This window comes from Anguilla anguilla, chromosome 15 (assembly GCF_013347855.1).
Source record: "Anguilla anguilla isolate fAngAng1 chromosome 15, fAngAng1.pri, whole genome shotgun sequence".
In the NCBI taxonomy this organism is placed as follows: domain Eukaryota; kingdom Metazoa; phylum Chordata; class Actinopteri; order Anguilliformes; family Anguillidae; genus Anguilla; species Anguilla anguilla.
The window spans coordinates 30,411,317-30,436,268 of NC_049215.1; the positions used below are offsets into that span (position 1 = coordinate 30,411,317).

Consider the following 24,952-nt stretch of genomic DNA (forward strand, 5'->3'; position numbering starts at 1 on the left):
TAAATTTTGATTTGTTTACTGACTTATGGGGAGGGGGGGGGCTAATTTAAAGCTCCTGTCAAATACTGCATACACGTCTAGTGCAATCGCAACTACTGGATACAACTACATGTGAAATCCCCAAGACGGATAGGCTTGCATTTTCCCCATGAAACGCACTGATTGGCCACAAAACCAGCTGCGTGAGGAGGGACCACAGCAGCTGAGCTGTCCAGTGCAATGAACCAATGTTGTGGTATTAGCGTACATAGGAACTGGAGAGGGTAGGAGGGGCCACGCAGTGAAGCTTAGGCGGTAACGGGAAATAGCCCGTGGAACAATGGTTGCTTTGGTCCAGAAGTCTTAGGAAAATATATTAAATGTTCTTTTTTTTTACACATCGCATATTTTTACAATCTGCTTCTCATAGGAAACGTAAGGAACCTTAGTCGAGTTTCAGAATACCGTCGGGGAAGTTTTATTTAGCCTTCAAAAGTCAGATATTCCCATTCATTTTATTGGGTGCTCCAATGTTTTGCCCTCAGCATGCGCGGTACAGGCTTACTTCCGGGACTTCACCAGCTAGCGCAATGAACTTCAGTGAGCTAACTGAAGGCGTGCTGGCTCTCTAATTAAATATGCACGTCTGTAAACGAGCGGGTTGTTCGGTTGGTTCAAACTGTGTTGATATGGGTTGGTTGCACAGGCAGTAACGAACCTGCTAGGTTGCTAGCGGACCACTGTTTGGTAGCGGCGGAACAGTATACACTCCACTGCATCAAGGCGTGATTCTGGCAAACTAATGAAAATATCTTGGCCAAATATGTTAAGTTGTCGAAGACGTCACCAGAGCATCTTGTTACCTTAGCTAGCGGTAGCTAGCTACTTGATTGATTAGCACCGTATGTGCTAGATTTCTAGCTAACGTTAGCTAGGAAGCTAGCTGACGTTAGTGCAGGGCTGACTAGCCACCGCTGCAAGTAGATAGTTGTTTGCTGGTTTGTTAGCTTTATTGCAAGCAGGAATTTAAGACTATAATTTCTCAGTTGGTTTGCACCGAAGTGAAGGTGTTGCCTTCCTGTGAGCTAGCTGGCTAGCTAGCAAACAAAACCTGTCAGAATGGCTCACTGGACGGATTTCGAAAAAGACATGGATAAAGATGCCAAGCAATTGATAAAACACATTTGTGGGCTAGAGGACGAAGAGGACCAGAATTTTCAGAATGCACTCAAATTCGCCTGGTCAAACTTCAGGTCAGATCTCTTCTCACCTTACTAACGATATTAATAATTATGATGAGTAGTCAAATTCTCATTCATGGCAAGCTGTCCAGTTGGTTTGGTATGATTAGTGATTAGTGATTATGTGATAATGATTAGTGGCGAATGTATTTTGAAAGTAAGGGTTAAAACAACAATAAGCTTACTTTTATGTATGAATGAACAGGTTTCATCGTTACCTCGATGTCAACAGTCACAAAGTGCAGCGTTCTGTGAATGGGTAAGTTCTCATGTAAATCTGCAACAATTCGTTTAGGAAAGGTACACTGTCCGTTTATATTGTAACCGATGATTTTCTTTTAAAGGATTTATGAAAAGCTTATCGTTCACTCGGACTTAAGCAAAGCGCAGAGCTGGATGAAGCTGACTGAGGAGTTCCTGAGCTCACCGTTACCCAACGTAGAGGGAACCAAGGTACGCTGCTGTAGTGAGTGGGGAACTCTGGATTAGCATGTTGTGCTGTCATATAGCTAATGCATCTTCTGCCACGGTCTTAGCCGCCTCCTGCCGCAGAGCTCTTACTCTTGTCCACCATTTACATTGCAGACAGATGTTCATCACAGCATCCTAGCTTTGTTACTGTTTCTCTCGGACTCTCCGTCCAACTCAAACTACAGTGAGAGGCCCAGAAGGAAAGAGTTGGGTTAGTATGTTTATTAATGTCTGTTAGTGGAAATTAGCTAGCCCTCCTCTATCGTTTTGATACATTTAGTAAACATTTATCGGCACATTTTTAAAATATATATTCTCATGTATGTAGAGAAAGAAGATGACTTTGACTGGGGGAAATATTTGATGGAGGGAGAGGAGATTGAAACCGGCCCCTATCCAGATACACCTGTGAGTTGTTTTTGGTCATTTTGACTTGTTTGTTCCCTGTTAAAGGGAATACTGGTCATTTTTGTAAAAAATAAATAAATAATTGGCTATTGGTCGTAATGTTCAGAACAGACTTTTAAAGCTGCATATTCAAAACAGAAACAAGCAGTGTTTGGTGTGCTTCACGTTACTATGGGCTCCCTCAGGAATGGTCAGAGGAGGAGAGCGAGGAAGAAGACAGTCAAATGTCCTTCAGCAGAGAAGATTCTGGGATACAGGTGGACAGAACACCACTGGAGGACCAGGACCAGTCCAAGAAGACTGTGCAGGTCGGGTGGACAGGTGAGAATGTACAGTCATATTTGAGGTCATAGAATCCTGTCCTAGGGCTGTTAATTTTCTATGGTCAAAATATTGGTTTACCGTACCGTCTTCTATGTAGCCATGGCGACTGGCAACTGTTATAAAAGGTTATACTGTTCTTGAAAAATATGGGACTATTGACTGTATAATTTCTATGAAAAGAAAGTAATAAAATAATTATGAGTGTCTGGGATGTGTGAAAACTTGGTATAAGTGTCTTAGCACAGGGAGGCAGCATCACATGTTGTGGGGTTTTAGTAATGTGATTTGTCGGGGTACAGTAGTGTGATTTGTGGGGGTACAGTAGTGTTATTTGTGGTTGTACTGGAATGTTATTTGTGGGGGTACAGTAGTATGATTTGTGGAGGTACCTTAATGTGATTTGTGGTTGTACTGTAATGTGATTTGTGGGGGTACAGTAGTGTGATTTGTGGAGTTACAGTAATGTGATTTGTGGTTGTACTGTAATGTGATTTGTGGGGTTACAGTAGTGTGATTTGTGGGGTTTGCAGTGGCTGAGCCCGATGCACAGGAGTGGTTGGAGCAGCACGTGGTGACCCCATATTGGGTGGCTCAAGCCCCACGTTTCCCCCACAGTCTTCATCTGCACTCAAACCTGCTCAACGTCTGGTGAGAGACCGACCGCTCACTGCTTTAAAAACAAAAACAGTTATCAGCGCAGCGTTTTATTTCAGGATTTTATATTAATTGATAATTATTAACTGAAGTACTGATAATTGATAAGTATCATTGGCTTTTGTGCAAAATATCCCAGTATGTCAGTCTTTCATGTGGTTTTATTTCATGGGTTTTATATTAATTGATTCATTATTAACTGAAATACTGATAATTAATAAGGCTCATTGGCTTGTGTGCAAAATATCCCAGTACATAAATCTTTCACAAGGTTTTATTTTTGTGGTTTCTTGCTAAAAAACCGAACACAACAGAATGTGGCTGTCTCTGTCTGTACATCCCCTGTCACAGTGTAGGAGCTGCAATACAATGTATGTTTACCAGCCTTATGGCTTTTGCCAACAGATTCTGTCCAACATTAGCAAACTAGCTAACTAGTCGAGCTAGTCTGATTCTCTACCTGTCTGGCAAACTTGGTGGGTTTTGAATAATGGGTTGTATAGGTAATGGTAGAAGAAGAAGAAAATTTTATGCTTCTGCACCACATGATTTTGGAATAATTGGTCTGATGTTTATTTTAACAGTCCCTGTTTATTGGGCTAACTGCTCAAGAAAATTGTCGAGTGTGCATGTAGTCAGAAAATCTGCATTTATATTTGACAATGATGTCTGTGATAGTATGTGATTATTGTTTTAGCTAAAATCTGAAGTAATTGTATTTGACTAATGGTGTATTTTGATAGTGTGTAATAACTATTTTGGCACTACCTAAGCATACCTATTGAGCTGTTTTAAAAATTTTTTTTAAATGTTTTTGAAAATTATTTTGATTTTTGTGTTCATTCTCCCAATCTGCAGGGACCAGCACTTATACAACACTGACCCGCTCTACCTTCCAGAAGAGAAGTCCTTTGTCACTGAGACCCAAGCGATACGGGAGGTTCTGTGGTGAGATGATGGGGGTGTCTTGTATAAATCCTTGTTACAGATCACTCAAAAAAAAAAAAAAAAAAACCAAAAAAAAAAATACTGAGAAGTCACTCTATCTTTTGCAGCCTGAGTAAGGTCAAATGATCGAAACGTTGCCCTTGTTTGCATAAAATGAAATGTTGATTTTAAAGGGGATTATGTCAATGAAAATGCAAATTGCTCTGTGTGTGTGGGGGGGGGGTTTGCTCCAGAGAATTAATTTATGCCTTTAATGTGACTGGGAGTCCCGTTAGCGGACGGAACGTTCCGTTCTGCTCCGCAATGGCGCTGCGCAGGCCTGCCCCTTGACATCCCTACAGTTTCTCTCCCCTCTCCGAGCTTTTGTGGAAGGTTCTGGAATGGCACTAATAAGAACACATCCCTTTTTCGCCCTGTCCCCCTCCCCAGGCTTCTGTCCGGGGTCAGGAAGTCGTTCATATTCCAGCAGCACGACGGGAAGGTGTCCGTGAGGGAGAACGTGGTGGTCACTCACCTGACCAGCGTGAGTGCATTTCTCATACGCTTCATTTCTCATATTCTTACATGGAGGAGAGTTTGTACAGTTTCATGGATAAATGTTGGCGATGATGATGATGATAGTGATGATGATGATGATAGTGATAATTATAATGATGATGATGTTAGTGATGATGATGATGATGATGATAGTGATAATTATGATGATGATGTTAGTGATGATGATGATGATGATGATAGTGATAATTATAATGATGATGATGATGTTAGTGATGATGATGATGATGATAGTGATAATTATAATGATGATGATGTTAGTGATGATGATGATGATGATGATAGTGATGATGATGATGATGATGATGTTAGTGATGATGATGATGATAGTGATAATTATAATGATGATACTGAGCGGCCCTGTCCCGGTGCTGCAGAACTGCCTGCGCTCGGTGCTGGAGCACGTCGCGGCGTACGGCCAGGCTGTTCTCCAGCTGCAGAGGTTCATCGACGAGGTGACGGGGTACAGTGCGGAGCCGTGCCCCCCCGGCACCTGCTCCTCTGCTAAGAAGGGCTCGGACCCCCCCTTCAGGACCTACCAGGCCTTCGTCTGGGCGCTCTACAAGTACTTCACCAGCTTCAAGGCGGAGCTCACCTCCATCGAGAGGGGCATCATCGTCGAAGGCAGGTTTCGCTGAACCACTCAATTCAGACCACAGCTTCTCACGTTCAGGCCTGTCAGAGTTGATGTATTCACATCGCAGTACCTCACGATGTTTTCATTTTTATTTCTTCATGTCTTGGCTCTTGGGGAATGTGCATATTGTATGCTCCATTTAAAGAAAATACTGTTTCCTTGGGCCCATTATTATTATAATTATTATTATTGTGCCAGACACCCTAGCTTCATGGGCAGCCTATGTTATTTTTTTCTGGTTTTTATTATTACGGGCCATTTAAAAAATAAAAAAAATAAAAAAACGTAAAAAAGTTTTCCACCTTTGTAGCTGAGCAGTATTTCCCTTGAGATCCCATGGTCCAGTTGTGCAGTGCCTCTGTAAATGGGCCTTGAGCCCCCATTCTGGACGTCCTGTTACTCAGTGTCCTTCAGGCAGATAAGGCCATAAAGGACGTCATTCTGGCTCTAAATGACGGCGTTCTGACACCTAACCACTGATCCGGTCACTTTGCTTGAAGAAAGAGGGGACGTATACAAACACAGTAAATCCGTCAAATATCTTATGATGTAAAAAAAGGTGGAAGAGCGATGGTAAAACATGATGGTTTAAGAAATGCCCTGGTGTACCCCCCCGGCAGATGAGACGGTGACTCTGTCGGCCGTGCTGGAGAGGCTCACCCCGCACCTCACCCAGATCAAAGTGCTGCACCGGGTGTTCTGCACGGGCGTGGCCGAGGTTCCCCCCGGGACCCCGAACGTGGTGCGGGCCTCCCACCTGCTCAACACCCTGTACAAGTCCATCATCGAGTACGACAGCGTCGGGGAGGCCTCGGAGCAGACGGTGAGCTGACCGCAGTTCGGTTATGAGTGAGTGAATCTGAATCCTGAGAGTCATTTATGAATGAGTGACAGGCAGAGAATCAGAATCCCAGGAGTCATTTATGAATGAGTGACAGGCAGACAGCCTGAATCTCGGGAGTCATTTATGAATGAGTGACAGGCAGACAGCCTGAATCTCGGGAGTCATTTATGAATGAGTGACAGACAGACAGCCTGAATCTCGGGAGTCATTTATGAATGAGTGACAGACAGACAGCCTGAATCTCGGGAGTCATTTATGAATGAGTGACAGACAGACAGCCTGAATCTCGGGAGTCATTTATGAATGAGTGACAGGCAGACAATCTGAATCCCAGGAGTCATTTTTTAATGTTTTTGAAAAAGTTTTTTATGTACCTAACAAACTGTACATATCTTCCAATTGTTTTTTAACCAACAGATTGCCTCCTTATTGTTTACAAAAACCCTTTAAATAAATCTGTTGGCCTTTTGTGAAAGGCACTCATTAATGTACTATGACATAAATTGCTGAAATGCTTCATATTTGGATGAGTTTAATTTTTTAAATTGTTATTTAGAATTTAAAACAAACATTCCAAAATTAATAGTCTATGTTGTTTCATATCATAATATTATTTCAGGTCTTAATATTTTATTTCATATTTTATCATGCACCCTTGTGCACAGTTCCTACAAAAAATAACAGATTTTGTTTGATGTGTGCTTAAGGGGAAGCACATGTGAATTGCAGAACAGGGGAACAAACAAATGCTCTGCCTCATTATTGAAATCTGCTTCTGGCTGTATTACAAAAAAAAACATTCAGATCCAGTTCGGTGGCTCAAAATAACCAGACTGGGGGAGACATGTTAGAAACCCCCTTTCATGAAAAACACCATTTCACACCATGCAGTATCACCTGGCATGGAGTGGAACAAGAACAGTCCTGCCAAATGAACAGTTTTTCCGGTACGGTCAGCTGTACACTGTACTGTGCAGCTGTCAGCCACAGTCAGTACTGTACACGGTCATAATCTGGATCCAGCACCAATCCGTGGGGCTCCTGCCCATTTCCCTTTTCCATAAAAATGCCATCTTGTATATTTCCAAATATTTAATGCACACAGTTGGTGCTACAAAGCTTTTTTAAATAAAAATGATTGTGTTAAAGCTATCACCAGTTGGACTCCTCTAATCTTTGCGCATCTTTCAACTCGATTGAGGAAACGGTCATGTTTGTGAAACGGGCCTGTGGGATGATCTGTAACGGGACGTGCCTGTCTGTCTCAGGTGGCGCTCCTGTTCTCTATGTGGGTGGAGACCGTGCGCCCCTACCTGGACATGGTGGACGAGTGGATCGTTCACGGTCACCTGTTTGACCCGGCGAAAGAGTTCATCATTCAGAGGTACGTGGTGTGTGCCAGCGTGCTACGGGACGCTTGTGATCATCGTGGAAAATATGCGATTGCAATATCTTAGCATTAAATTTTTTGTTTACACTTCTTGTTTAATCTACTTTATTTGTCCTTGTCTTCAGTTCGGCATGCACAAATGCATTTGTACTTATTGTCAGTCGTTGCAGGAAGTCTCTCTGCTCTCTTACTAGAGCGTAGCGAGCTGCTTCTTATTTTCCCCCTACTGTTCGGCCGCTGAGCTGTGCAGTCACTGTGCTGGAGGACTGCCCTGCTTCTGCAGCTGGCACTTAACATCTGCAGTAGCCTGGTCCAACAGAGGGGGCTCTTCTATAACAAGGGCGCCTGCACACTACAGCGCATTCCTGAACGTTTACCAATAATTTTCAATTGGACCAGCTTTTTTGATTCTGCACAAATTAAGTGCTTCATAGCACTTTGCTGTATGTCCAGAGAGTGGGGACTTTTCACTGCTACGTGTCACAAAGGTCCGTTGACACTACGTCCAATCATGAGGCGGTGATGTGGGCGGGATTCCAGACTGTGGGGTGTCACTGCCCTGTGGAGGCGTGCCTAACTGCTCTGTTACAACTCCAAATTGCAAACATGAGTAAATCAGCGCATTTAATTCAGCCAAACTGAATCGGTGGGTTTGATCTGGCCATGTGACTGGAGTCAATAGAAAAACCTTGACTTCTCGAACAGGCTGACGTTTCACTGGGGCTGAAGCCGTTTTTTTTTTTTTTGTGTGTGCTTACCCAGGAACAAGGACGTGCCGGTGAACCACAGGGACTTCTGGTACGCCACGTACACGCTGTACAGCGTGTCGGAGGCGGTGGAGAGCGAGGAGAAGCTGAGCGACGCGGCGAGCGGCAGCTCGGCCAGCGACCAGGCGGCCGGCAGCCGGCGGCACACCATGGTGTCCTTCCTCAAGCCCGTGCTCAAGCACATCATCATGGCCGGCAAGTCCATGCAGCTGCTGAAGAACCTGGACTGCAAGGACGGCGAGCCGACGCAGAACGCCGCCAGAGGTCAGAGGTCATCTCGCAGCCGTGCCACACAGTGTGTGCTCTCGGAATCCACAGTACAATAATGCAGAACGGGGTATTCTGGGAACCTGAAAGTACATGTCTACACACTGGCACGAAAGCACGCAGTTATTAGTTAAGTCCTGCCCATCATAGTACCAAAAATTTAACCTGAAGTTCCCCCTGGGAATATCAAATTCTGTTCTGTTTTGTTCTGTTGTTTTATTCTGTTCTATTCTAAAGTCTCTGTTTTACAGTGATATGTTTTTGTTGTTGTTAATTGATGTGGAACTGAGTAGCACGTGCCCCTGTTTCAGACGGGGAGAGGAAGAGCCTGCACACGATGTTCCTGGAGTCCGTGCAGAATCGCTTGCGCTGTGGGGAGGCGTCGCCCACGGATACGGTCTCCCAGCAACAGGACACCAAGCGGAGCCTGGTCCGGATGCAGTCCATTGTGGCCCGCCAAATGGAGCTGGGTGACATCCATGACCCCCTGCTGGCTATTAACTTTGCCAGGTGGGTAGGACTCTCCCCCTGAAGGGTGGGGCAGGGCAGGGGGGGGGGCTGAGTGGGGCCTGGCAGGGGTCATGCTGTCTAGTGTAAAATAATCACTCTTTTGTCATTTTATTTTAGCCATTTTTTAGTCCTAATTCAGAATCCCCCAGTGTGTGTCTTTGCGCTCATCGCTGCAGCCCCCTCTGTCGATTGGGAGAGTGCAGATTATGCACCCATTCCACCAGCCGCTAGTTCTGTTCTGAGCAGGAGGAGGATAGCCTTTGTGGGAAGACTGTGAGTGCCTGATTGATAAGGAGGGGGGGGTTACTAGTGTGTAAGGAAAAACATTACATTACAGGCATTTGGCAGACGCTCTTATTCAGAGCGACGTACAACAAAGTGTATAACCACAACCAGGAACAAGTGTGTCGAAAACCCCAGAGAGAAGTACCGTTTCAAGTGCGGGGCACAACCGCATAGTTTAACTTGGATGTCTCGTCAAATTATAATTCCTCCTGGTGGTCGGACCCGATGCGCCCCCACCCCCCGAGTCAGTCTTGATAGCGGGACCACCTCTCCCCAGTGACTCATGCACCCCTGCCCCCCCCCCCTCCCCCCAGGCTGTACCTGGAGCAGAGCGACTTCCAGGAGAAGTTCTGGGGCGCTGACCTGACGGTGGGGCGCTCCTCGGAGTCTGTGACCTGCCAGACGTTTGAGCTGACGCTGCGCTCCTGTCTGTACCCGCACATACAGCACCGCTACATCCAGTGCTGCGGGAAGCTCATGAGCACGCTCAAAAAGGACTACAGGCGAGTGTGCACTCTCCTATATACACACACACATGCGTGCACCTACACACACACAACTACACACACACACGCACATCTACACATACACACATCTACACACACACACACACACACATACACCTACACACACACACACACACACACACACATGCGTGCACCTACACACACACACGCACATCTACACACATACACACGGGCACCTACACAGACACACGTGTATCTACACAAACATATACTCACACATACACACACACACATGTCTACACACACATAAACACACAGACACACAAATCGGCACACACACACCTACTCACAGAACATACACAGGCACACACACCTCCGTGCCCCAGTCTCTCCTCTACATCGGTCTGACATGTTAAATCTGTGATGATGTGAGATGGTGCATCTGCATGGTGGGGTGGGGGGGTAACTTTCTGTTCCATCCAGGAAGCCTGCATCATGACCTTCACAGATGAGGGCAGATTTATTTCCCACGTGCACAGAGACCATGGCACAACCATTGAGTCTAACTTTCTTTTTTTTTGTCCGAAAACACATAGCCTGCTGTGTAATATAATTGTATCCCATAAATGTATTGATGAAAAAAATTTTCATCACTGTTATTACCTTCTTGAATAAATGTACAGTTAATCATAAACCCTGCCCTTCGGTATGCTTTGTATAGCGATGCCCTCATATGGAAGAAAAATACAGGCGAGTGAACGTTCACTTGCTGCTAACAGTGTTGTCTAACTAGTTAGCTGGTGATGCTTACCAACGCATGCGCCTCTTGCACAACTGCACACGCCATGCGCATGCCAAGTCATGATTGGACACTTCCATGTGATTCCTGCCCTGTGATTGGTTCCTCAGGCTGCTGGAGTACCTGCAGGCCATGCGCAGCTACTTTCTGTTGGAGGCGGGCGACACCATGTACGACTTCTACACGGCCATCTTCGACAAGGTGGTGGAGAAGCAGAGCTGGCAGCAGCTGTCCTTCCTGAATCTGCAGCTGCAGGAGGCCGTGGGACAGCGCCACCCAGAGGACAGCGCCAGGTACTGCAATTACGCTAAGACAAGGTTCTTCACTAAGACTCTAGTAGTTGATTAGTAGAATCAGGTGTGTTACTGCTTGGTTTGAACGAAAGCCTGCACCCACACTGGCCCTTTCTGGATGAGATTGAGGACCCCTGGACTAAGGCATGGATAATGACATTTGGCTCTGGAATCCGGAATCTTTTCTCCCTGGTAACTACTGTAACTGAATAATTAGTGCTAAATAGTCCTGTTTTTAAAAAATCTCTCCCTTATTCTAGGTTATCAATATATCTGGAAACCGCTGATCCAGCCAAGAAAAAGCTTCCGGTGAACAGCTTTGATGGTCTCACCCTCAGTTACAAGGTACTTTGCTCGCGTGTGAATGTGTGCGCGCGTTTGTCACTCATAATCCTTGCGTAATCTCAAACGGTTTCTCCTAATCCCGAGTGCGTAATCTCATTGCCGTTGCGCCATAGCCCCGACCGTAATCGCCGGTGAGCGCGGAGCTCGTTGTGGGCGTAAGCGTGTGCGTGTAAACGGGCGTGTTGTGTTCGTCAGGTTCCCTGGCCCGTGGACATCGTCATCAGCTCGGAGTGCCAGAAGATCTACAATCAAGTCTTCCTGTTCCTGCTGCAGATCAAGTGGTCCAAGTACAGTCTGGACACGCTCCGGTTCAGGGGTGAGCGCTTCTTACTAAGGGCCGGGACGCCATGTTGTGGTGGTCACTATGAAATGGTTAACTGTCTTTCAGTTTTTTTTTAAACTTGTGTTTTGGAATAACTGCCACGTTGGAAAAACTGCTACGAAGTACTGGTTATATTTCTGGAAAGGTCATGAAATTACAAGGACTTTGAGTGTGGTATTCACACGAGGTATAGCGAAAATATGGCCGTGTGGTGATGTTGTGGAAGTGTTTTTTAGTTTTTTTCCCCCTCACACTCAAAATCGTGTCAGAAATGCACGGCATCATTTTCTCCATCTGTGTTTTTTTCTCTGTCCTGAGCGTTGTGGGGACTGAAGGGCCTGGTGCCTCGTTCCTCTCCTGGTCTCTCCGCAGATTTGACTGCGGCTGCGCAGAGGCAGGAAGGGTGCGCTGCAGAAGAGGGCAAAGCGAAACTGCCCATCAGGCAGCAGATCCACCGGATGTTTCTGCTCAGGGTTAAACTCATGCACTTTGTGAACAGTTTGCACAACTACATCATGACCAGAGTGAGTCCCTTTAACCGTCGCCCGTCTGATCATCTGAGCATGTGCGCTTGTGTACACTGCGTGTGTGTGTGTGTGTGTCTGTGTCTGTGTCTGTGTCTGTGTTTGTGTCTGTGTGTGTGTGTGTGTTTTTGTGTTTTTGTGTATGTGCGTGTATGTCTTTTTGTGCATGCGTGTGAGCGCATGTGCGCACTTCTCGCACGCTTGCATGTGTATTTGTGTGCTTGTTTGTGTGTGTGTTTGTGTACGCATGTGCGCGTGTGTGTAAAAATAAATGAATAATGTGTTTTTTAAGTGGTTAATGGTTTTACAGTTTGCTGTGTGACTGCACCCTGATTACATCAGTTCCTGTGTTGGCTGTGGGCAGTGATTGGTGGAGTGGTTTTACGTGTGTGTTGTTGTGGTTGTGTCTCCTGCTCAGATCCTGCACAGTACCGGTTTAGAGTTCCAGCACCAGGTGCAGGAGGCCAAAGATTTGGACCAGCTGATCAGAATCCACTACAGATACCTTTCTACCATCCACGACCGCTGTCTGTTCAGAGAGAAGGTAGGGTTATCTCACCTGTGAAAGATGCTCTATCTCACCTGTCTGTGCAGTAAATCTTGTGAAAGATGATCTACCTCACCTGTGTGTGCAGTAAATCTTGTGAAAGATGCTCTATCTCACCTGTGTGTGCAGTAAATCATGTGAAAGATGCTCTATCTCACGTGTCTGTGCAGTAGATCATGTGAATGGTGCTCTCTCGCCTGTCTGTGCAGTAGAGCATGTGAAAGATGCTCTGTCTCACCTGTGTGTGCAGTAAATCATGTGAAAGATGCTCTATCTCACCTGTGTGTGCAGTAAATCATGTGAAAGATGTTCTCTCTCACCTGTCTGTGCAGTAGATCATGTGAATGGTGCTCTCTCGCCTGTCTGTGCAGTAGAGCATGTGAAAGATGCTCTGTCTCACCTGTGTGTGCAGTAAATCATGTGAAAGATGCTCTATCTCACCTGTGTGTGCAGTAAATCATGTGAAAGATGTTCTCTCTCACCTGTCTGTGCAGTAGATCATGTGAAAGATGCTCTATCTCACCTGTCCCTGCAGGTGAGCTTTGTGAAGGAGGCCATTATGAAGGTGTTAAACCTGGTCCTGCTGTTCTCTGACCGCTGGCAGGCGGGCACTGGGGCCTGGAAGTGAGTTTCCACTTTGAAACCTGTTTAAGCAGCGTGGGCAGCAGTGCAGTGTAGCGGGTGGGGAGCTGGGCTCAGGTTTCGTTCCCAAGCAGGACACTGCCCTTGTACCTTTAACCTGCACTGCTTCAGTAAATATCCGGCTGTGTAATTGGATATTATTTTAAAATTCTGTGTAAGTTGCTCTAGATGAAAGTGACTGCTCAATGGCGGTAATGTAATGTTAAGTGGCTGAATCAGCAATAAATTTCAATTATGTGCTTCATTCACAGGATGTCATTTTTTTTTTTTTTTTTTTACAATGCTGCAAACGATTGCAGCTGCTTCCTTTTCAGTGCTTCCTCTGATGCTAATGTCTGTAGGTGTTGTTGAGTCGGTCTTAAACTTAGCTTTGTTCACCATTACTGGTCTTTTTCTTGCCATTCTACTTTCTAGGGTTGAATCCATTGACAAGATGGAGTCTGATTTCAAAAACTGCCACATGTTCCTGGTGACAGTGCTGAATAAGGCTGTCTGCAGAGGATCCTTTCCTTACTGTAAGCTAAACCATGTGTTCTCTTCACCATGTAGCAATATAACTTTTTGCCAGTTTCATCTGGATTTTCTACGGCATGAATTTTCCTTTTCAGCTCAGTTGTGCATTTATGTATTGAACAGCGCCCTCTGCTGGCTAATTGGAGGATTTGCTTGTGTGCATTAAAAAGAAACAGATGCTCTTGACAGCAAACAGCCTTAACTTGTTGAACGTAGTGAACACGGCTGGTGGCAGTTCAATGTTAAGAGAACTGGGCATGCAGCTCCATGGCTGTTGGTTTGGTTTGGAAGTGGAGAACTTCCATGGTACCCTTTGACCTGTTTCAATAAATATCCAGCTGTACAATTGATTGTATGAGAAGTTTATTAATCAATTAAAGGAACATAAATCGTACATAAGTGCATACTCTCGAAAAGGGTGGCTGAAAGGTGCTGCAATTTAATATAATGCTCCCTCAAAGGCCAAGTAAGATATAATGTTCACCCAGACTGTGATGCTATTGCATAGATGTAGTGAAGAGCTGTATGTTCTATCTTTCTGAGTTACTCCTGGCTACTATGAGTTTGATGTGATGGAAAAGGAAGTTGGACATCCTTTTCGACAAACTTTCTTCAGACAAGCTAGCTGATTCAAATTTAATCAAATGCTGCCAGTGGAGCATGTGCTGTAAAAAAAAAAAAAAGAAAAAAGAAAAAAAAAAACGCACGACGAGTTCTTGAAAAATGTCACCGGACATTTAAATCATTCATATGCATTAAGCCGGCATTCCCATATAAGTCACTGCCTACTGTTACCTGTTTTCATGCAAGGCAATAATTCAGGTGCTCCAGATTAATGAATGTGTACTGGCATTGCATTACATTACATTACAGGCATTTAGCAGATGCTCTTATCCAGCAAAGCAGGTTAAGTACCTTACTCAAGGGCACAACGGCAGTGTCCTAATGGTGGAATCGAACCTCTGACCTTTACAAGACCAACTTTGTACCCATTGTACTGCACTGCCTTCCAAAGATTAAGCATTACACTGTGACCGATGACAGTTTAGCTGGTAATTTATCTAGCAGATCCCTCCCCCTTTTTTTTTTTTGTGTGTAAAGCGTCCTGGGATGTATGCATGAAGAACGCTATATAAGAGTTTATCGTATTGTATTGTATTAGCTGTAAACGTGGTTTAAAAATTGCTGTAAATGTTTGTACTGAAGCATGTTAGGTCGCCCCACAGTGGCACACGTGTGGTCGGTGTACTAATGCGGAGCTCTGTTCCTGCTTTACCAGTGGAGTCCCTGGCCCTGTCCCTGATGGCCGGGTTCGAGCAGTGCTGAGGCTCAGCTGTGGAGAGCGAGCGAGAGAGAGAGAGAGAGAGAGAGAGACCAGTGTAACGTGGTCTGCTGGGAGACTGATTCCATGCGATCTTCACTTAAACCGACACATTTTCTTTCTCCCCGTGTTAATGTTTGACAGCCCTGTGTTCCATGTTGGGTGCCATGTTGGGTTTTGCCCCATGCCTGATTTTTAAAAAATGTATTTATTTATTTTTTTGTATTAAATAACACAAATATGTCGCAATTTAAGTAAGTAAAGCATCACGAGCATTGTGGGGAAAAAAACTGCGATTTCATGCCTGCAATGTCTCTCCCCCAATCATAGGTGCTTTCACTGAGACGTGGGAACAGGGTCTAAGGGAGATGTACATATTTAATACATTTGTCTTTGTATTTGTCCTTGCCTTTGCTCAGATTGTTTTGTGTGCTTCTTTCACAAGACAATAAATTTTGTCCTTGTTATAAGATTAAATGCTGCGTATTACTTTATCTCTGACGTGCACTGCATTCTGGGAAATCAGTCGTGTTATGCCACGCATAACTTTTGTATTAAGCATTAATATTTTTTGCAAAATGCAGTGTTTAGAGTGGCACCGTAAGTCATGTCTGCAATGATCAATGCCATATTTGGTGTGTGTACACCAAACAGAGGTTAAATGGGTACCTATGTCCACATGTAACGGTATGCTGTTATTCTTTTCCCTTATATGCATATACTGGTATTATACAATCATGAGGCACTTGGCTATTGAGAGACTCCAGTTTTTACCCCGCTTTTCAAAGATCCTTTTGGCCACCCTTATTTAATTTTTTTAACTTAATGATAATAACCCCAGTATAGAGCCTGATGGGGATTCGGGTCAGGGGTCGGGGGTCAGGTGGTGGGGTGGAGGGGGGGAGGGTTAGTTCTCACTGTGGGCCAACTCAAGATCGCCTCCTTTGTGCCGAAGGCCAACATCCTTTACACATGACACAGACAGAGGCCTGCTTACTGCCCAGATGGTGGTGTTTGTCTCCGTCTGACAAGGTCCCACAATACAGAAGAGTACGAGAACTATAATGACAACAAACTGTATAAATATAACAACTTCATACGGAGGGGCAGTCTGAATACTATACATAGGCCAGACATCTGTACCATACTGTATAGATACTTTATGGTGAGTCATGCCATACACTTTGTAGCTCCCAAAAAAGGAATTCTCAAGAACAAAAAAAAAAACTGTTTAGTTTTTCCATTAATAGTTTAGTCACGTGTGCTACATTGCATTTTCTGTCAAAGTGCATAAAACAACTTATGCTGTGATTTAAAAGTTCATTCTTTTAATAGGATTTATAGACTCTATCATGATTGTGCTGTATCTATAAAGCTCCTTATTTCGATATGCACTTGAAATCAAACATTTATTTACTCATAGAAAACTATATTGTCAATATTTAAATGCCCTACCACACACAGATTTATCTAAATGGTTGTTGGTCCTTATTCTGGATGTATTTGTGTGTTCCTAGAATTTGTACCAAAGCCTTTGAAGGTAAAATACTGCAATTAACTGCTGTAATAAGCGTTACAGAAATTAATTATTTGGAGAAATGTATTTGACTCCGCATTAGTGATATGCTGTCAAAGGACTGTACATTGTCCATCAAGATGTATCTGAACTTAAAAGTACAGTTTAGCCCCTGAGCCGCCGGCTTTCAAAACATTTTCCGCTGGGTTGTGTGTTAAGAATCCCCTATTCATTGGCATGTAGACATAGTCTGCTACAGACACTCTGGTCTGGATCTTAAGAACTCACTCTCACAAATCCTTATTCGCTGTTTTTTGGGGGAAAATGCTTCTGGTTTGTCGTTAACAGTTTTCTGTCGAAAGTCACAAAACTGCTGTGCGTGTTCGGGTCTGCGCGCGGATAGAGCCGCTGGGAGGGCCATGGAACCAAGATAACGCGTGGCAGTAAGGCTACGAAAGAAAGAGACTTTATGTTGGGGGCGGGGCCTACGGGTCAGATTTCGTCAGAAATGACGAGGATCTGTTTCAAGCCATCTCCAGCTGCATATGAAAAAAAACGGGATGCACTGAAACGTTCCAATGCTAATGAGAGAAAACTGCGGAAAATCGAGGAGACGAGTGAAAAAATGAGTGGTTGGTTTAAGAAAACAAGTATTTTCGTCGTAGCCGACAACAAACAGCATGATAACGTAGTATTTTTTCTCTTGTGAAAAGCGGAAAGAAGGAAAAAGGAAAGTTTGGGTAGTTTGTGTCAACTAAAGTATGGCGCGAGAGTTTAGAGAGCCCGGAGCGGTCGAGTGTTCTAAAGTAAAGAAGAGGACCAAAAAGAAAAACAGGAAAGAAAATAAAACCAGAACTGTGCATTCAAATTTATTATATGACCATGCCAAAGGACACGACAACCCAAACAGACATTACGCAAACAATAAGATTAAAACGACGAAGTATACCCTGCTCTCCTTTCTGCCAAAGAATCTTTTCGAGCAGTTCCATCGATTTGCCAACGTGTATTTTGTTTTCATCGCTTTATTAAACTTTGTTCCCGTTGTTAATGCTTTTCAGCCCGAGCTAGCCCTGGCTCCGGTGGTTTTTATATTGTCAGTTACTGCAATAAAGGACCTATGGGAAGATTATAGAAGGCACCGTTCGGATAAAGAAATAAATCACATGGACTGTCTCGTCTTCTGCAGGTAAGGTTCCAGGTGCTTATTATGTGTTACAATACTTGTATGGAGGGGAAATGGCTTTCGTCCAGTTGTTGGTCGAGCCGACTTGGTGAACTTTTGTTTCTTTGCAGTTAACGCTTGTTCTGTTACTTTCTGCTGGTTTGAGAACTTGTTGCAGTTGCAACTAGCTTGTCTTGTATAATGCACCGTAATAATTTTGACGTAATAAAATGTTATCAGGTAGTTGCAAGAGCGGTGCAACGTCCGTGCGCGGTTCATCAGTCCGCTTTCCATCACTATTTTAAATGTAAAACAAAGTTATGTTCCGCATAACACATTTTCAGTGGCCGCTTCAACTGAACGCTTCCCATAGATCTCAAACTTAATTCCTGACATAGGTCAACATTTGAATTCCTGACATAGGTCCACATGTTCTTCGGGAAAAGTAATCGTGAACACACTCCCCTTTGGACTGGTTTCGTTGCTGCTCCGTTTCAGGCCTCCGGCTCAGTCCTGCTCGCTATTCACACTTTGCTGTGTTGTTGTTGTCATGTCGGTATAAACAAATCAAGGATTTATTTATTTACTTATTTTTATTTTTATTTTTTTTATTGGGGGGGTATTCTACAGTTTTCCATTCTGCAATCCACTGGCTAGGTGCAGCAGTGATCTGCCCAAAGGTCCTAAATCGGATTGGACTCAGGCTCATGGGCGATGCTTTATAGATGTAACCTTCTCGGTTACATCTGTAAAATTTGACCAATCAGTCCGGAATATCATAGGTAAAGTTGAACCGGTGTAGACTACCCAGGGTCATATTATTAAAGCAATATTCATGTGCAGACTTTCTCATTATACTATTCATGGCTTTAAAATGTATTTGCTGTATTTTAAAGATGCAGCATTGGTCAATAAAATCCATCTAATCCAGTCCAATGGCAAGTGTATGTTCCAGAACAGGTTGATTGTTCTGGAATTGCATGAAGATACGCTGTAGGCCCTGAATGGGCTTCGTTTTCATGTTTAAATAATTGCTGGTGTCTGATACAATGTTTGAGTTTTCTTTGTGAGAAAATCTGTATAATTATGTTCAGTTTCAGTATATTGTGTTTTTAGTGTCTGGTATATTGTGTCTTTTGTACATATATTCAGCTGGTTTCTTGAAGGCAGTAACTGTACAGTATTTTAGACTAGCTGCCTCGCTGCTGATATCCCATAATACTATGGGATATCAGCTCTTCTAGCCTTCTCCGCCCAGTGTACAGATCTCCCAAGTGGGCTGTCTGCTGGTTTCACTTTTTGTTTTGCGTGGGGAAGAAAATGGCCATGAACCTCAAAAACTGTGACAAAGGACCAAATGTTCTGTCTGGAGGCTAGCCGTGTGAAAAAATGGAAGTCTCGCTGCTTAGTGACCGAGAACAGTACCTTACAGAAGGAAACCCCTTAGAGTTCCCCTAAAGTTTTCTGTTTAAAATGGTATCGTAGTCCCTTTCTGAGCCTCCTGGTATCTCTGAATGGATCCGTTTTTATTAAAGAGACACAAAACGTGTGTTGTATGGTGATGGATGCTGGCACAGCGGGGGGATTGGCAGCACCCTGAGCACCTTGCGCTCAACAACCAGCCCTCGCCATGCCAACAATTATGATGAAACGCAGATTCTCATTCCATATCACATATAAAATTCCAGGGACATGCACTTCCAGAAGTTCTGTTAAAAGCTGCATTCCTGGCTTGTTTGCCTTTGATATGGGGGGGGGGGGGGGGGGGGGGATTTGGCAGTTTACTTTAAGTTCTGCTCAATATGTGCTGTCCACGGGTTATTTAATTTGATTCGACTTGCACCTCTTCAATTTTCAGTGTGTGTATGTTGTGATGGTGAGGAAGAGGAAGGAAGGGCATTGTAGCGGGATGTTCCACCGCACTCCCACCATAGCTGCACTGTGGAGCAAGAGTCCATGGTTAGATTCACAAATGTGTAAAGTCAGCCTTTCAGTCCCCCAGAAAGTCCCAGCTCATTACATTAGTGTTAGGACTGGGATTCAAAATACCTGGATATCGGAAATTAGTAATGCAACTGATATTTATATTTGTATCTAAATTTCTACCTATAAGGCCTTTCAGGGGTACTCCTAATTGTAACTAAGCAATGGGGTTCCAGAACACTGATTTAGAACTTTCAGAGAAAACATGAAGAATAACCTAGTCTTCAAAGGGCTAGATAGCAAGCCAACTAGCTATAATAAATTGCGCAGTTCGTTGTAGCAGCACCACCACTAGCGGCCTAGCTTCCTGACAAGGTCTGTTTTTTGGCTAGCCAGCTTGTAATGGCAGAGGGACTGGCCCTATGCTGGGTGTTTGTCCTTCTATGAGGAATAAGATGAGTCCATCCATCCATTATCTATAGCTGCTTATCCTGAGCAGGGTCACGGGAGGATGCTGGAGCCTATCCCAGAGTGCATTGGGCGAGAGGCAGGAATACACCCTGGACAGGCCGCCAATCTATCGCAGGGCGCACACACACCATTCACTCACACACTCATCGCTATGGGCAATTTAGAGTCTCCAATTAGCCGACAGTGCTACCCAGTGCACCACCGTGCCGACAGATGAGATGAGCGCGTCCCCTAATTCGGCCCGTCAGGGCGGCCCACGGTGACACCGCAGCAGTTCCCAGGCGTGTGTGGTACTCAGAAACGTGTGGTCGGTCGCCCGCCTTGCAGGAGAGAGAGGCGCTACGTGGAGAGGTACTGGAAAGAGGTGCACGTCGGCGACTTCTATGAGGGATGAGCGGAGTGTGTCCCCTAATTCGGCCCGTCAGGGCGGCCCACGGTGACACAGCGGCGGTTCCCAGGGCGTGTGTGGTACTCAGGAATGTGTGCCTTGCAGGAGAGAGAGGCGCTACGTGGAGCGGTACTGGAAGGAGGTGCACGTCGGCGACTTCATCCGGCTGCGGTGCAACGAGATCCTCCCCGCGGACGTGCTGCTGCTGAGCTCCAGCGACCCGGATCACCTGTGCCACATCGAGACGGCCACGCTGGACGGCGAGACCAACCTGAAGCAGAGACAGGTGGTGCGCAGCTTCATTGACCAGGTACAGGCTCGGGTGTTAACAATGCGCTGCGCTAGCGCTGCGGCGTTAACAATACACTGCGCTGAGGCTACGGTGTTAACAATACGCCGGTGTGAGCTTCCAATTATGTGGCTTGTGTTTCCCGCAGCGAGAAATTAATAATTAATATCTCCACCTACATCTTTGCAGTCGGAGGTGCTGTATTTTTTCATGGCGCAATACCGTATTCATATGTATTCGTATGTCCTGCTGTGTATGTTTGACTATATACATACATGTGTATATATATATAATATACATTTTAAAAAATCCCTTGTATGTATGTGTGTTTCTCCATGTTTATATATGTTTGCATATAAATGCAGCATGAAATGTTCTCACACAAAGTCTAAAATGTGTTAACAAGTGTGCTCCTCAAGTTATTGTTTTGATTAAATAAAATTTTTTTATTTTTTTTTTTATTTTTTTTTTTTTAGGATGGTGATTTTGACCCCACTCAATACAACAGCATCATTGAGTGTGAGAAGCCAAACAATGACTTGAACAGGTTTCGAGGTTACATGTGAGTATGATTTTTAAAAATCTGCAAATTATCAACATGCTTTGAGAGGATGTGCTTTGTTTTTAACTTTGAAGAAAGGGGTTCACTCTGACAAAATGCTTTCAGTGGAGTGGAAATTACTGTAATTGCATCACATTTGACACCCTCACTAGTAGTACACACGTATTTCACTTAAACACACATATATAATTCTTTTTCAAATCTTAAATGGATCAATTATCACTTTTTTCCACAAAGAAGTCTATGTGACTACACAACCGACACCAACTCAAAGGAATCAAAAGAGTTTGTAACTCATGAGATGTGTCTGAAAAAATATTTATAATGTATAACCAAACCCTCTTTACAAACAAAAGGAGCAATGTTTAACTGAGAGTAACTTTGTGGGGAAAAAGTGATGATTTACCCCTGTAAGAAGGAAAAATAATTATTAGTGTACTGGCTTGCAAGTAAACCTTACCTGGGGATGAGATGGTAACTTAGTAATAGAAAATACATCAACTCTGCTGAAGTTTTAAAGACTCTGGGTCTCTTTTCCTGGGTCCTGTGGAAATTCTGAAACCTGGTTGGTCAAGGTAAGACAGTCTGGGCCTGGATAGTGCTGGAAACTAATTGGTTAGTTTAGTTGGGCAGTTCTGTGACCCGATTGGTCACTGTAAACAGGCAGTGCTTAGACCGGGCTGATTAGTCTGATAGGGAAATCTTATGAAAAATATCCTTTGCTTATCTAGCTTATTTCCCATTCATATATGCACTGTTTTTTTAATGCAACACACAGATATGCTTGTATAAATTAATATTTTCATAATACTGTTTTTTTCCCCCCCCCAGACACAAGTTATGCTGTAAATCAAACGTTATAAAATCAGCTGCTATTGGTTATTTACCTGACATTCTTACCTAGCTTGGCAAGAAAAAAAGTGATGTGCCTGAGTGTGTTGACGATTGCCTGAAAGTCAGATTTTGTGTTTAAATGTATCCACCTCTCTTGAGGCACAGATATAATGAACCCATTCTAGTGTGTCCCTTACCATGGTTGAAAGGGTAGGGTTGTCAGCCAACGGGAGTCTAAATGACTGATATTTATACAGTGAGTATAGGGATCACAGATGTTGGTCCCTCACACTAGCTCACTGTTGCTAGGTTACAGAACAGCGTTATGTGTGGATGAACGCGGAGAGCTTCGGGATGTGTTGTGTTTCACTATGGGAAGCGGGACCCTGCTTAATCAAGCACTGAGAAATGCGTTATTTTTATCAATAATAATGCGTTCTCTAATACAGAAGATTAAAATAGCTGCGCACACATCGCTTTGTGCGATCGTAAGGGCTGCGCGCCGTGGAAAACGCTGGAATGTGCCTGTCGGTTGCTAACGCGCGAAACCGAGCTCTCCGTTCTACTTCAGAGCACACGGCTCGGCCGCGGCTTCCGGCAAAACACGCCGAGCGTCCGAGGGCCACACCTGAAATCAGCAAAAATCTTACGGGCAGTTTAATGTAACTGCGATCCCTCTTTTTTTTTTTTTTTTTTTTTTAGCAACGCATGCCGGAACCAGCGTTTCTGCAGTGAACATGGAAAGCAGAAAGCTTTCTGACTTTTTTCCCTGGTGGTCTGTCAGAATTGGAATCAAAGCTTTTATGGATTTGTCCAGCTGTGTGTTGTTTTTAAGGCTCTGTCTGTCATCTAAAGTTGTTTGTTTGCCTTAAAGTAACTATCCAAAGCAATGCTGTGCAATACAGTAATTCTGTACCATGCCATACGAACACCATACATGCTAACACCAGCTGGTGCTACACAAAACTGTGTGAAAAGAAATGGAAAGTAGCAGTGGCTGGCTGCAGTGTTGTGGAGGATCTGCACATTAGTATGCTCTTCTGAAGTAGAGGCTGTTGCAGGGATGGGAAAAGTTCAGTCATATGGAGACATGGGGAAAAACAAATTAATTAAAAGCCAGTGGAGAGCAATGCAGAAATGGTGTACAGAACTGTCTGCACTTTAAAGCACTGTAAAACGTGGCTAATTTGGTCGCTAGCAGCTGCTATATGAAGAAGGACACTTTAGTCGTGCTGTGTGTCATTAAATTAGCAATGCATGTTTTCTGCATTCGAGAAAAATACACTGGCTCACTCTAACTTGCTTGGCTCAGTGTCCTGAAAAAAATCAGTGCATTTCCAAGGAGGATTTTTTTTTTCAAAACCCCTGCTTGTGTACAATAAAGCAATGGTTTGAATGCACTATTTGATGCATTAACTGATGCATTTGTTGAGTTAATTTTGCTGAGCTGCTGGGTAGACAATTAGTGTTGCTCCCCTTCCAGCATTCTCTCAGTGATACAATGTTCTTTATGACATCACAGTACTCATGACCCCTCCCCCAATACTCACTGTATCATTCTACCTTGGGCCCTCAAGTTTCTCTGAAAGGGACACACATTCAGTTTTTATGACTTTTCAGTTTACTTTGTATTTTCCTTTTTGAGATTGCAAGTTGGTTATTTCATTTTTATTTTTTATTTGCTAATCATTGTTGTCTGCAAATACGGATAATTATTATGGTGCATGTATACATTAGTTACGTCAAGTCCACTTTTTAATACTGAAGCGTTACTGTAAACTGGAATCTGAATTCACAGGTAATCTGGGCAAGTTATGGAGTGGAAGGTGCTTCAGTGATTCAGATCAAAATCACATGCATTTTACAATTCAGTAAGACCTGCATTTAGAGAAACGGATGTTTTGCCAGGTGAATGCCGGATGGATGAGTGTGTTATTATTGAATTTAACAGCAGGTTTATAGGGTCACCGTGTTTAACCGTTGGCAGAGTTCATGGGACCGGCCGAAGGGAAGGTCTGTACAAAGACAACCTGCTGCTGAGGGGCTGCACTGTCAGGAACACAGAGGAGGCTGTGGGGATCGTCATCTATGCAGGTAGGGGTTATATGTGTACACATGTGCACCTGACACACATACTCACACACACACGCACATGCACGCACACACACGCATGCATGCATACATACGTGCATGCACGCACACACACACACACGTACATATATGCACACACACTAACACACACATGCACGTACACACACACATGCGCGTGCACGTGCACACACACAAACACACACACACACATACACACACACACACACAAACACGCACACACACACACTCTCTCCCTCCCTCCCTCCCTCCCTCCCTGAGCCGGCCCTGCGCTTGCTGTGTTTCCAGGCCACGAGACGAAGGCCATGCTGAACAACAACGGTCCGCGGTACAAGCGCAGCAAGCTGGAGAGGCAGATGAACGTGGACGTGTTCTGGTGTGTCATCATCCTGCTGATAATGTGCCTGTTCTCAGCCATAGGTACGCCGCCCCCGCCACGCACGGCCAGAGACACGGCGGCACCGCCGCATCGTTTTCACCGCCGCGCGCATTTCCACCCTGACAAGGATTATCGCAACGGGAAACACGTAGCTGTGTCAGTGTGCGTTTTAAAAAAAGTTGTGCAAGTCGCTCTGGGTAAGAGCGTCCGCAAAACGCCTGTGATGTAATGTAACGTTCTCCTTCAAGCAAAATCAAAACAAA

The 24,952-nt window shown here is 44.3% G+C and overlaps 2 protein-coding genes across 3 annotated transcripts in view; both read left to right on the forward strand.

The window, feature by feature from the left end:
* Positions 1-282: 282 nt before the first annotated feature.
* Positions 283-15,530, forward strand: tubgcp5 (tubulin, gamma complex associated protein 5). Its single transcript, XM_035394774.1, has 23 exons — positions 283-1,232; positions 1,426-1,479; positions 1,565-1,673; positions 1,806-1,902; positions 2,020-2,099; positions 2,285-2,420; positions 2,954-3,071; positions 3,936-4,025; positions 4,455-4,548; positions 4,958-5,204; positions 5,838-6,040; positions 7,330-7,445; positions 8,214-8,482; positions 8,797-8,995; positions 9,595-9,783; positions 10,657-10,839; positions 11,100-11,184; positions 11,380-11,500; positions 11,879-12,030; positions 12,449-12,574; positions 13,113-13,201; positions 13,634-13,734; positions 15,012-15,530. Exons 1-23 carry the CDS (start codon positions 1,099-1,101, stop codon positions 15,056-15,058), a joined length of 3,039 nt encoding a protein of 1,012 aa, XP_035250665.1. The 5' UTR covers positions 283-1,098; the 3' UTR covers positions 15,059-15,530.
* Positions 15,531-17,079: 1,549 nt separating this feature from the next.
* atp10a (ATPase phospholipid transporting 10A) overlaps positions 17,080-24,952 on the forward strand; it is a 30,334-nt gene continuing 22,461 nt past the window's right edge. Inside the window, exons 1-5 of one of the 2 annotated variants that reach the window (XM_035394221.1) lie at positions 17,080-17,758; positions 20,622-20,826; positions 21,282-21,367; positions 24,189-24,295; positions 24,599-24,730. In XM_035394221.1, the coding sequence (XP_035250112.1) occupies positions 17,331-17,758; positions 20,622-20,826; positions 21,282-21,367; positions 24,189-24,295; positions 24,599-24,730 (958 nt within the window). In that variant the 5' untranslated portion in view covers positions 17,080-17,330. The remainder of the gene's footprint in view (positions 17,759-20,621; positions 20,827-21,281; positions 21,368-24,188; positions 24,296-24,598; positions 24,731-24,952) is intronic. The other variant, XM_035394220.1, reaches the window with a different exon arrangement.

Excerpts from the sequence above, each read along its gene's own strand:
- tubgcp5 (XM_035394774.1), top strand. The coding sequence starts at position 1,099 with ATGGCTCACTGGACGGATTTCGAAAAAGACATGGATAAAGATGCCAAG. Across the intron at positions 1,903-2,019 it reads GCCCAGAAGGAAAGAGTTGG|AGAAAGAAGATGACTTTGAC; the intron begins GTTAGTATGTTT and ends TCATGTATGTAG. Across the intron at positions 13,735-15,011 it reads CAGAGGATCCTTTCCTTACT|TGGAGTCCCTGGCCCTGTCC; the intron begins GTAAGCTAAACC and ends CTGCTTTACCAG.